We start from the raw sequence: 12,867 nt of genomic DNA on the forward strand, positions 1-12,867 counted from the left end.
GGGGCATGCAGGAGGCAGCCAATCAATGATTCTCTCTCATTGATATCTCTCTCTCCCCCCCTGCTTTGAAATCAATAAAAATTAAAAAATAATTAAGTGCACCCCTAAAGAGACAAAAATCTAATTCTCCAAGAGGTGAACGTGTGCACGAGCCTGTGTGTGTGTGCGTGTGCACAAGCCTGTGTGAGTTTGCATGAATCTGTGTATACCTGTGAAAGAGCAAGTGTGTGTGTGTGTGTGTGCACATATTGGGAGGCAGGGGACTTGCCCAGCACGGTCCTTTCATCAGAGTCAGAATCTTCTCTTTGTGGAAGCTCATGTCTGATGCTTGGCAGTCCATGGCCAAGAATACAGGTTTCTGGTGAAAACAAAATCTAACAGCCTTGAACTGGGGCCGCCACTCGCTTTTCCCTGGATGTGCCATGCTGACCTCTGATGGACTCTTCGTGAAAAGCTCTCGGATCCACCCTGCACACGCCCCACCACCCTGCTCGCGGAGTCCTTCCATCACGGCTCAGCCAACAATCCTCATGTGCAGGAATGTCCATCCCTATATATACCTTTACATTGAGAGTAATAATTTGCTATTTTGGGATAGAAGTCAGGAACGTAACCTGAATTTGGGACTTAGGTGCCATATCCTAAGCAAGTAGACTCTGCCCTAGTCATTTCAGGGGACCGCAGGCCAGCAACCTCTGAGGGGCGCCCATAAATCAGTCCGACTGGTCCCTGGAGCAATTCCCGACAGGCTCGTCAGGGCTGCAGGCAGCCTCCTTGGACGTGGGGATCCATCTGCCCCCTGCAGGACTGCCCGCAGGCACTAATTTATTTCCTGTTCCCCATGGAACATAATGTTGCCTATGTGGCAAGTGCCCCTACCAGCGGACAAGGCGCAGATGCAGCTGCAACGCACGCGGCAGGAGTGGAGAAGGGAACAGAGTCAGGGAAAGAGGAGAACTGAGCCTCCCGCCACCCAGCGCGCCCCCAGGCCCCACGTGGCGCTGGAGCAGATGTATGCTTGGCCACGTACCCGCTGCAGCTCCTGGTTCTTCTCCTCCAGTTGCGCCTCCATCTGGCACAGCTGCTCCTCAATGTTGCCGTGTCTCTCCTCAGCCTGTCGGCAAGAACAGCGTGTAAGTTCAACTAACAGTGACACGAGTCAGGGGACCGCATGCTGCAAACTACCTAAAGCAGTAGCAGAAAGCACATCATGCTCCGTGCGGCGCTTCCACCACGATGGATGGAAGCGCTTCCTCACATCCACCAACACGTCCTGGGTGGCGGCATGTGTCAGTGGGAGGCAGCTGACCCTCATGAGGGTGGCTCTGGGTGCAGCTGGGGTGTAGTGAGCTCTGTGAGGAAACTGTGCCTCCCGCCCCATGCCCAGGCTCGGGCTTCTTCGTGTCCCCCGTCCTGAGCTTGCGTGCTGAGTGCGCATGGAGCAGAGCAGCAAGCACGACCCGACACGGCACGACTACCTTCCTAAGCTGGGAAGTGAGTTCGCACAGTTTAGCTTCCTTAGCAGCAGAGCTTCCAGGAGACAAAAGGTCAGACTACAGGGCCGACCGGGGACAGGAGAGATGACAAGGACAGGAGAGATGACAGAGGAGGAGAGAAACCAAGACTTTAAACGCAGATCATGGTGGAAAGGAAGAGCTTCTGTCCCAGCTGTCAGCATGAACTCGCTCACGGGTCTGTGAGCACTTGTCATCTGACTGACCTGACGCTGGCCATGCAGCATCCTGTCTGTCCTGCCCCTCACTGCCAGCTCCTGAGCTCGAGCCAATGGGACAAACCATCAGCAGGTGCTCCCCAACAGGCGCCTGGGCCGCTGGATTGCAGACCTGAGGCTCTCGTAGGCCCAGGAGGGCGGGGTGTTTGTGGCTATGCCCGTCCTCCTCCTGTGGACCCGCCCAGCCCGAGCACCGGGACAGTATTCTGACATTGTCTTGTCAAGTGTCTGCTTCCCCCGGGGTGAGGATGACTCTGAGAACAGGCACTGTGTCTTGCACATGCGTAGCCAATATTTGTTGAGCAAATGAATAAATTACTTAAAAACTTATTACAAATTCACTTTGACTGTCTTTAGAAGAGAGTGGTCCTCCCCTACTCCTGAGAAGCCCTTCCCTTCCTGTCCACAAAGCTTCTATCCGGGGCCTTGAGCTGCTAACTTAACTCAAGAAGCAGTGACTCTTAGAGCACCCACACTGGGGACAAACAGTACACATCTGACAAACTGGAGGGAAATCAACATCAGGATAACAAACAAATGGGGGTATGTCTGACATTTAAGAAGTGTTCCAATCTCAAATAAAATAGCACTAAAAACCAGTCTGGCTCTTTCAGGGATTTTTGGCTACCAACGTAAGACCAATGACTGAGGTCCATGAACAAACCCTCCTCCCAATCAAAGCCCCGTGCATAAGGGAAGGAAGCCGAGGAAGCACCTTGGAGAGCGCGGCCACCCGCTGGGCCAGCTCAGCCTCCACCTCAGGGAGTGTCTCCGCCTTCCTTAGGGTCTGCTGCAGCTTCTGCTCCGCCAGCTCCAAGCGCTCCTGCAACTGGCGATTCTTATCCTCAGTCTGTGGAGAGAGAGCAGAGAAACGAGTGGGAACAGGTCTTCCAGCCATTCTGGTTTGTGTGTATGTGTTTTTTTTAAAATATATTTTTATTGATTTCAGAGAGGGAGAGATAGAAACATCAATGATGAATCATCTATCAGCTGCCTCCTGCATGCCCCCTATGATGATCGAGCCTGCAACCTGGGCATGTGCCCTAATCAGAATTGAATCAGCAACCTCTGGGTGCATGGGTCGATGCCCAACCACCTGAGCCATAGCAGCTGGGGCAGCCACTGCATCTTTTTTTTTTATTTTTTTAGTTTATTTTTTTAATTTTAATAAATCTTCATTGTTCAGATTATTACAATTGTTCCTCTTTTTTCCCCCATAGCTCCCCTCCACCCGGTTCCCACCTCACCCTCTGCCCTTACCTCCCCACACTGTCCTCATCCATAGGTGTACGATTTTTGTCCAGTCTCTTCTTGCACCCCCCACACCCCTTTCCCCCCAAGAATTGTCAGTCCACTCCCTTTCTATGCCCCTGATTCTATTATATTCACCAGTTTATTCTATTCATCAGATTTTTTTATTCACTTGATTTTTGGTTCATTTGTTGATAGATATGTATTTGTTGTTCATAATTTTTATCTTTACCTTTTTCTTCTTCTTCCTCTTCTTAAAGAATACCTTTCAGCATTTCATATAATACTGGTTTGGTGGTGATGAACTCCTTTAGCTTTTTCTTATCTGTGAAGCTCTTTATCTGACTTTCAATTCTGAATGACAGCTTTGCTGGATAGAGTAATCTTGGTTGTAGGTTCTTGCTAGTCATCACTTTGAATATCTCTTGCCACTCCCGTCTGGCCTGCATAGTTTCTGTTGAGAAATCCTATGACAGTTGTATGGGTGCTCCCTTGTAGGTAACTAACTGTTTTTCTCTTGCTGCTTTTAATATTCTTTGTCTTTTGCTCTTGGCATTTTAATTATGATGTGTCTTGGTGTGGTCCCTCTTTGGATTCCTTTTGTTTGGGGTTCTCTGCGCTTCCTGGACTTGGAAGTCTATTTCTTTCACCAGGTGGGGGAAGTTTCCAGTCATTATTTCCTCAAATAGGTTTTCAGTATCTTGCTCTCTCTCTTCTTCTGGCACCCCCATAATTCTGATGTTGGTACGCTTGAAGTTGTCCCAGAGGCTCCTTACACTATCTTCATATTTTTGGATTCTTTTTTCTTTTTTCTTTTCCAGTTGAGTGTTTTTTGCTTCTTTGTATTTCAAATCTTTGACTTGATTCTTGTGATCCTCTAGTCTGCTGTTAGATCTCTGTATAATAATTTTTATTTCAGTCAGTGTATGCTTAATTTCTAGTTGGTCCTTTTTCATATCCTCAAGGGTCTCGCTAAATTTATCAGCCTTTTCTAGAAAATTCTTGAAAAACCTTATAACCGTGGTTTTGAACTCTATATCCAGTCGTTTGGTTTCCTCCACTTCTTTCATTTGTGATCTGTTTCTTTGTCTCCGCATTTTGGCTGCTTCCCTGAGTTGGTAGAGTAGCTTTGTGTGCTAAGTGTCCTATAGGGCCCAGTGGCTCAGCCTCCATAGTTGCCCGAGGTGGACACTCTTGGTGCACCCCTTTGTGGGCTGTGTGCACAGTCTTGTTGTAGTTAAGCCTTGATTGTTGTTGATATCACTGGGAGGAATTGACCTCCAGGCCAATTGGCTGTGAGGATCAGCTGTGTCTACGCTGGGAGAACTTCTGTGCTGGAGACACCCTTATGGGAGAAGACTTGCAAAAGCCTCTGTGCTCAGCTTGAATGGGGCGGAGTCTTAGGGCAGAGCAGACAGCATTGGTTTCCCATCAGCCCTGCCCTAATAGGCCCCTGTGTCTCAGTGTCCCTCGGTAATCACTGCAAGCACCTCTGAGAGAAAACCGCCCTTGAGTTCCGCCCGCTGCCACAGTCCAGTTTCTCCCCGAATGAGTCTGGGTCCCCAGCGTCTCGCCCAGAACTGGAGTTCAGTTCAGTCGGGAGCTTTTGTCTCCCTCCCCCTTGAGAAAGCCAGCCGCGCACTCAGTTGCCAGTCCTCTCCGCGAGTGCGTCTCAGTACCTCTGCCTCCTGCAGCTCCTCTGAGTCTCAGTGTGCTTTTCTCTTTCCTTCTAGTTGTAAAATTTCCACTCAGCTGGCCTTCCTGTGGTTCTGGATGGTGTCCGTTTTGTCTTTTAGTTGTAGTTTTGAAATTGTTGTGTAAGGCAGCAGTTTAGGTGTTTACCTATGCCGCCATCTTGGTTTCTCCAGCCACTCCATCTTTAATAAACTAAGACAAATCTGAATGCTGACATCAAAGTTAGTTCTGATGGGAGAACTCTTCCTGCGAGGAGTTCACACCCACTTTCTTGGGCTTGACTTCAATTGCAAAACACCTCTGGCCAGAGTACTTGCTTTTCCTAAGTATTGTTAAAGAAATCTTCCCAAAAATACAAGTTTCTACACATTAAAGGAACATGCTGATCCTTTTCCAGTGGGGATTGAGGAGAACCAGGCCCCTCTCACAGCTGACCACCACGGTGTGGCTCCACCTCCTCGGAAAGGGAGGCCCCCCCTAAGAGGATGCCTGTGAAATGCCTCTCAAGTTATTTTTTTTTAAAATATATTTTTATTGGTTTCAGAGAGGAAGGGAGAAGGAGAGAGATAGAAACATCGATGAGAGAGAATCACTGAGCGGCAGCCTCCTGTACACCCCACACTGGGGATTGAGCCTGCAACCTGGGGATGTACCCTGACCGGGAATCAAACTATGACCTCCTGGTTCATAGGCTGACACTCAACCACTGAGCCACACTAGCTGGGCTCAAGTTATTTTTGTAAATGTATAACTATTCTTTTAAAAAAATCCTCATACTCTACAAAAATTTCAATGTAGAAAATGCAGACAAAAGCATTTTTTTAAAAAAAGAAAGCTCTGCCGAAACCGGTTTGGCTCAGTGGATAGAGCATCGGCCTGCGGACTGAAGGGTCCCGGGTTCGATTCCGGTCAAGGGCATGTACCTTGGTTGCGGGCACATCCCCAGTGGGGGGTGTGCAGGAGGCAGCTGATCGATGTTTCTCATCGATGTTTCTAGCTCTCTATCCTTCTCCCTTCCTCTCTATAAAATATCAATAAAATATATTTAAAAAAAAAAAAAAAAAAAAAAAAAAAGAAAGCTCAGAACTCATCTGTAAGTTCAGGTTCCTGAGAAGTTAGCATTTGTTTATATTCAGCTTGCTTGCCTTTCTCTGCCTGTATATATAGGGGTAGGCAAAAGTAGGTTTACAGTTATAATGCATCTAATAATACAATAATCAATACATAATAACCAAGAGTAAACTCTGTTTTGAGTACTCAATTTTAAACCTGTTACACACAATATATTATGCTTTCAAACCCTCAGAAATTTTGTGACCTGTCTTTTAAACTCATTATTGTGAACATCTTACATGCTCTTAAACAGCATTCCACATTCTAATTTATAATAGCTTCCCAGTATTTTATTATTTTAACTTGGATGCTAAGGATACACTTTATAATACACTAGACAAACTCACTTTATTTCAGAAGCGGATTCAGTTTTCGGGTTAACTCTGACTACCTGAGACTCCAGAGGAACAAGAGCGGGTGTGGCTGTGGAACCACCAGAGGTAAACGCTCCCTGCAGGCTGCCTTGCTAACCCTACCATTTACTATACTGACCCCAGTTACTCACAAGCAGCTCACTGCCTTGAAATGGGAAGGTCTTTGCCACTCTGTTTCTTAGGTAAACAAGTTGACAACAGATTAACGTTCAAGTAATACAAAACAAAACAGAAGAATTAAGGAGTGTAACTCTATAAAATGGTAAAACCAAATCCTACATAATTAAAACTGTAAATTAAAATAACCCATACTTTCCAAACATACTAGTCTGAGATCATAAAAACTTTACTTTGGACTTGACACCAACATGAAAGTCCAGGAAAAAGGGCTTTAACTTCCTTAGTAATTAACTGGTAAAGCGAGACCAAGTTCCTTAAGAACACTACCTGCCGATGCATAGAGTCCTTGTTGGCAATTTCGTTTTCCAGCTTGTCGTTGAGGTCGTGCACAGAGGTGGCCTCGCGCTGGGCAGCGAGGTAGCGCTCCTCCAGGGTGTTGATCCGCTCCTCCATGTCTTCCTTCTGCGCCATGGCCTACACAGCATTCAGAGAGGAGGGTAAGTAACAGGGAACACATCAACATGCTTAAGAGAAAAAACTGGACTAAACCCTAATTTTCAAATCAGATATAAAATTAGTGTCTCCAAAATTAAATTGATAGAGATGTCAATTTTCAGCAATGTGAATGAAAAGGTGCCTACCTCAAATATCATAAACATGCACCTATACCATTAGCCAGCACTCCGTCTTAACACTATGTCTGGTCACTCAGTTAATCAAGCTTATCCTTTTCTACATAGTATTTCCAAAAAAAATGTACAACGAAATATCGCAATATTGCGTGAATTCCTCACGGTACAAGTGGGTTCATTAACCAGGACAAGATGTGGTTCCTCAACGGATAAGACAGTCAGACACCAGTATCATTTTCTTGGGTACAAGTTGGATAAAATCACATCCAATTACCACAAAATTAAAGAAATCAGCCTGGCTGGTGTGGTTCAGTGGTTGAGCGTCGACTCAGAAAAGAGGAGGTCACGGTTCCATTCCTGGTCAGGGCACATGCCCGGGTTGCAGGCTCGATCCCCAGTAGGGGCATGTAGGAGGCAGCCAATCAGTGATTCTCTCTCATCATTGATGTTTCTATTCCTCTCTTGCTCTCCCTTCCTCTCTGAAGTCAAAACATATATTTAAAAAAAAAATGTAAGGAGATCAAATGAATGAATGGAAATGGAAGCCAAAGTTTAAGTTAACTGGATACAGCCTTCAAAAGCCTAATTCTGTGAAAAAAATTCTCTTACACAGTATTAAACACTGAAACTAGGGCCGAACTTTCTGCTCATGCAATTCCTGTCCCCATGTAAAAATTCATTACAGGTGTCTCCCCATTGACTAAGTAACTAATGTTAGTAAAGTCTTAATATTAAAAGTGACAGGTCTTTAAAAAAAGAATTTCAAAATTCTCTGCATATTACACTCTGCCACATAAATACTGCCTGTTGCCAGAGAACAATGTAACAATGTAACAGGTTACACTTTATCTACTCCTGTGAGGGTCTAAATGGCTCTTCCTGAGAGTCCTGGCTGAGATGTCTCCCGGGGAGAAGAGGTAGGGTGTCTGTCTTGTTTACAAAGAACAGCATGAAGTGAAGGGGGAGGGGGAGATGCCAGAGAAAGTATGCAGCCCTCACTGGCTTTATAATGATTAGTTCTTATAAATTCTTAACACATATGGAAGGAACTGTCTGCCGGACAGGAGTGCATTTCTATGCAATGTGACAGCATGATCCTGATAACCCCATGTGAGCACACTCACTGTCTGTCTGACCCCGGCAATCAGTATCATTGATTCCTTCGGGGGCAGGACATATAAAGGCTAGGAGATCACCAACGCTCTGAACAGTCAGCAGACAACACAGACATCCGGTCAGTGAACTAGCAGCACACCAAACACCAACACCCTGCCATCTGTGGGCTCGCTTACCTCCCGCACATCTCGCTGCAGCTTCGTGTTCACCTCCTCGGACTTGATGAGGTCCTTCCGGGCGGTGTCCAGGTCCTCCTCCAGCTCCGCCACGTGGGTGGAGAGGGCGGCCAGGCGCTCCTTCATCTGGCTCTGCTCCCGGGCCTGCTTGTCTATGACTTCCTGCAGCTCCATCACTTTAGCAAGGTCTTCCTCGTGGCTTAAAGAACCATCAGAGGATCTCTGATGGGGAGAAAAGAACTCTTAAACAGCCTCATCTGAGGAGCTAGGAAGCAAAGTGTTTCTGGGACACAGGAGAATCAATGAATGTACGCAGTCAGTTGGACCACAACTTCCGCGGGCGCGAGGCTGGACTGCACTGGGCTGTGGCCCAGCGTTCCCCACAGTCCTGCGCAGACCGCGGACAGGTGAAACCTGGACTGAGAAAGAGACAGAGAGAGCCGAGGACTTGCCTTTCCATTCGTGCTGGGTGTGTTTTCCTGTTCATGATTTATGTCAAGCACCCCATCTGTCAGTGTTTTTTTCTGATTATTCTGTTCTTTAAGAATCATCAGCTAAAACCAAAAAATTGAATATGAGAATAAAGAACTAAGTAAAGATAGCAAAACTCCTTTTGGAAAAACACAACTATCAACTGTAAACATAGTACAAGAATATATCCATGGGGACATCAGCCATCCTGACTATGACCAGATTAGTAAAACCAGAACTTACTCCCTACTGGACAGGTGGCACTTAGAGAGATCCTGCAACTCTGGAAAGCCATTCACCAGTCCTTAACACTGACCCCAGGGGCTGGTCCTCACTCAGAAAGACAAACAGCATCTGATATCCACTACCACTGTCTTCATAATTTTTTAAAAATTAAGAGATAAAAATGTAAATCCCTCAATTCAAACCACGTGATATACCATGCTTACCTCTTTGTGGGTGGCACCCAGCTCTTCTTCTAGCAAACTACATCTTTCAAGTGCTACTCGTAGGCGCTCCCTCACCTGAAAGCAAACAGGGTTGAGGTGTGTGCATATTTATTTCATGCTTAATGACAGTAACTCTAGTTCACCATCATTGTAACATAACACAACAGTATACCTTAACGTCTTTCATGATGTTAATGTCAAGAAAAGCCGCTTGTTAATAGCTTAATAGCTTTAAAATTTAGAAAAATCTTCTCACTAAATTATATTATTCAATTCTTAATAACAAATCAATATACAGAATGGAATAAATTTTAAGCCTGGCTGGCGTGGCTCAGTGGTTGAGCATTGACCTATGCACATGCCAGCATTGCGGGCTCGATCCCCAGTGTGGGGCATGCAGGATCAGCCGATCAATGATTCTCTCTCATCATTGATGTTTCTATATTTCTCTAACTCTCCCTTCCTCTCTGAAATCAATAAAAACATATAACAAAACAACAAAAAATTTAAAATATTTATGCCAACTAATGCTTTTCAACTATCAGAACTCTGTCTCCTCACAGGAAAACTTTGTAGGGGTTAAGTTGTGCACATACATGATGCGCACTGAGCAACGCGGCACATGTTCAAGCAGAGAATGACTGCGGGCTGCTGTACCTTTTCATCCAGAGCTTTGTGGTGCTCAAACAACGACTTGAGTGCTTTGAGGACTTCCACCTCGCTGGACACGCCTGCCGGGGACTGCGCCTGTCTCTTCACCACGGTCATCCGGAGAGACCGCTCGTGCCTGGAGACAAGGCACTCTAAATGTTCTAGCAGCAGCTACAAGAAAGGCCAAAATCAAACACGTTTAAGGAACAATCTCAGTATCGTATTTGAATCTGGAGCAAATAACTCCCTTCAGTCTCATGCTAACACGAGCCTGACTCCCTTCAATTTGGTCCAAAGTCAGAGAGAACCCTCTCAACTGTATTAAAATATTAGTTCTTCTCATCATCAATTTCAAGCCAGGACTGAGAACACCGAACTGATCAAATGCAGTGGAATCACGGGAGATGTTGAAACTGCTTGAAGCCAGACGGAGCGGGTCGTCTTTGAGAAGAAAGCCAGCAGCGCTGCTCCGGACAGCGACCCAGAGGCCAGTGTGAGAGCACGCAGACCAGACTCACCCTGGTGTTGTTTCTTTCTGCCTTCAGTTCAGCGATCTCTTCTTCCCGCTCAAGCAGCTGCTCCCTGCACACATTGAGCTCTTTAGTAAGTGCTGCAAACTCCTGGAAAACAGGACAGGCGCTGTCAAGCTCCCAGGGCTCATGCAGAGGCAGCCCAGGCTTGGGACAAGGGGTGACCCTCCAGAGAAAGAGGTCAGACCACGAGCCCAGACCACAGGCCACCTCCCTCAGACTGCCTGTCAGGCATTCAATGGAGCAAAACTCCTCTGAAATAATTAAAATTATCTGCCAACATTTCACTGCATTTTAAGTTTTTCTCTCTAAAGAACAAAGGGACAAAGGTTCACTTAATAATCAATCTGACATTCAAATTACGAAAAATGATTGATGTAGATGATTCTAGATAATTTACAAACAGGTGGTATATTCAAGTTCATACATAAATTCTTTGAAATCAAAGTCAACTTTACCACAGAAATGACACCAGTCATTAGAACCTGACTTTACCAGGCTAGCCCCCAAGAGCTTATTTGAGCCCTAACGCAGAACTGAAATACTTGAAAGAAGCTGTACCCAGGACTTGAAAAGAAGCAAAACCCAGGACTATTCATGCAAACGGGCACGTGGTCATCCCACCTATGAGAGGTGGATGGACAGAGATGGAAAGGGTAAGACTTCTGAGTATGCCTAGTTCTGTGATTCTGATTTTTGGATCATATAAATGATTTATGTATTTGGAAAAAAATTATATTCCAAACAAAAAATGCAGGCCCTAAAATTAAGACTAAACAAAAATAAATGAACCTAACTGTGCTATCAAATTTTGTGTGGTTATGTTACTTCATATTGCTTTAAAACACATTATTCTAACTACACTTGACAGTTGAACAATTGGGGAAGGGGGAGTTTAGGGGCACTGACCTGCCCATGCAGTAAAAAATGTGCCTGCATATAACTTTTGACTCTCCAAAAACTTAACTACTCATGACCTACTCTTGACTGAAGCCTTACCGATCACATAAACAGTCGATTAACACATGTTTTGTATGTTATGTTATATACTGTATGCTTACAACAAAGGAAATAAATTAAGAAAATTATAAGGAAAATACATTTAAGTACCGTATGTGTGTACCAAAAGCAAAAAGTGCATATATGTGGGTCTGCATAGTTCAAATCCATTTTGTGCAAGGGTCAATTTGCATATATTCTTTTTTTCAAATTTATTTTAGAGAGAGGCAGGGAGGGCGAGAGGGAAAACATTGCTCAGTCGCCTCCCGTACACTTCCCAAGCAGGGATCGAACCTGAAACCTTTTCGTAGACAGGAGGACTCTCCAACTGAGCCACACCGACCAGGGCTGGGCTGCATATATTCTTAAGATATATTTATTGTAAAACTCAAAAGAATTGTAAAAACAATTCTAAAACTTGACTCAGTAGGATAATTATAACAATAAGGTACTAAAAATCTAAATAGGATAAAGAAAATAATGTTCCCTGGCTGGTATGGCTCAGTGGTTGGAGCGTTAGCCCAAGAACAGAAGGGTTTTGGGTTTGATTCCGTCAAGGGCATGTACCTGGGTTGCAGGTTCAATCCCCGCCCCAGTTGGGGTGCATATAGGAGGCAGCCAATCAATATGACTCACATCCATGCTTCTTTCTCTCTCCACTCCCCCACCTCCTTTCCACTCTCTAAAAAAAAAATCAATGGGAAAAATATCCTCTGGTGAGGATTAGCCAAAAAAAAAAATGAAAAAAATAAGTGACCACTCTAACCAGTGGTTCCCACCTTGTGTCCATTCTTGCCCCGACCCCAACCCATTCTCTAAGCAGCATAAGCATGATCTAAAAAAATCCCAACAAACCTTGTCAATCCCTCCACCTGGCCCGTGACACTATTTAAAGAAACCCCCACTCTTTGGCAGGCAAGGCTTTGCCTGCCCGCCCCTGCCCACCTGGCCGCCCTCACCTGATGCACTCCTCCCTTCGCTCCAGGAACAATGGCCTCACTTCCATGGTGTGAGCCATGGCCAAGTTCTTCCTTACCTCTGGCCTTAGCCCCTGCAGTCACAGTGCTGGGGAAGATCTCACAGCTGGCTTCTCTCAGCCTCTGGATCTCGGACCAAAACAGACCCTCCACAGGCCTTTTCTGGGTCACTCCTGGATCCCAGTGTGCCATAGACAGCAACCTCACACAGCCTTGGCTGTGTCTTTTTATTTTTTTATTTTTATTTTTTTTAAAAAATATATTTTATTGATATTTTACAGAGAGGAAGGGAGAGGGATAGAGAGCTAGAAACATCGATGAGAGAGAAACATCGATCAGCTGCCTCCTGCACACCCCCTACTGGGGATGTGCCCGCAACCAAGGTACATGCCCTTGACCGGAATCGAACCCGGGACCCTTCAGTCCGCAGGCTGACGCTCTATCCACTGAGCCAAACCGGTTTCGGCTGGCTGTGTCTTTTTAACTACGTCACCTGTGAAGATACACCCCACAACCTGTACTTCTGTTGAGAAGCGGTTTGATATGTCAGCTCTTGAAAGACAGGGACGCTGTCTGCCTCT

At 45.6% G+C, this 12,867-nt stretch overlaps 1 protein-coding gene across 13 annotated transcripts in view; it reads right to left on the bottom strand.

The window, feature by feature from the left end:
- Positions 1-12,867, bottom strand: part of PPFIA1 (PTPRF interacting protein alpha 1) — a 58,606-nt gene that overhangs the window by 35,814 nt on the left and 9,925 nt on the right. For 8 of the 13 annotated variants that reach the window (XM_080642880.1, XM_080642885.1, XM_080642884.1 and 5 more), the window contains exons 3-11: positions 10,299-10,400; positions 9,787-9,951; positions 9,130-9,204; positions 8,662-8,763; positions 8,210-8,431; positions 6,613-6,759; positions 2,448-2,582; positions 1,479-1,553; positions 1,031-1,114 (exon numbers count right to left, since the gene is read on the bottom strand). In XM_080642880.1, coding sequence (XP_080499006.1) covers positions 1,031-1,114; positions 1,479-1,553; positions 2,448-2,582; positions 6,613-6,759; positions 8,210-8,431; positions 8,662-8,763; positions 9,130-9,204; positions 9,787-9,951; positions 10,299-10,400 — 1,107 coding nt within the window. The remainder of the gene's footprint in view (positions 1-1,030; positions 1,115-1,478; positions 1,554-2,447; positions 2,583-6,612; positions 6,760-8,209; positions 8,432-8,661; positions 8,764-9,129; positions 9,205-9,786; positions 9,952-10,298; positions 10,401-12,867) is intronic. The other 5 variants (XM_080642881.1, XM_080642879.1, XM_080642890.1 and 2 more) reach the window with 1 other exon arrangement.

The sequence above is a fragment of the Plecotus auritus genome (assembly GCF_963455305.1).
Source record: "Plecotus auritus genome assembly, chromosome: 9".
NCBI classification, from domain to species: Eukaryota; Metazoa; Chordata; class Mammalia; order Chiroptera; family Vespertilionidae; genus Plecotus; species Plecotus auritus.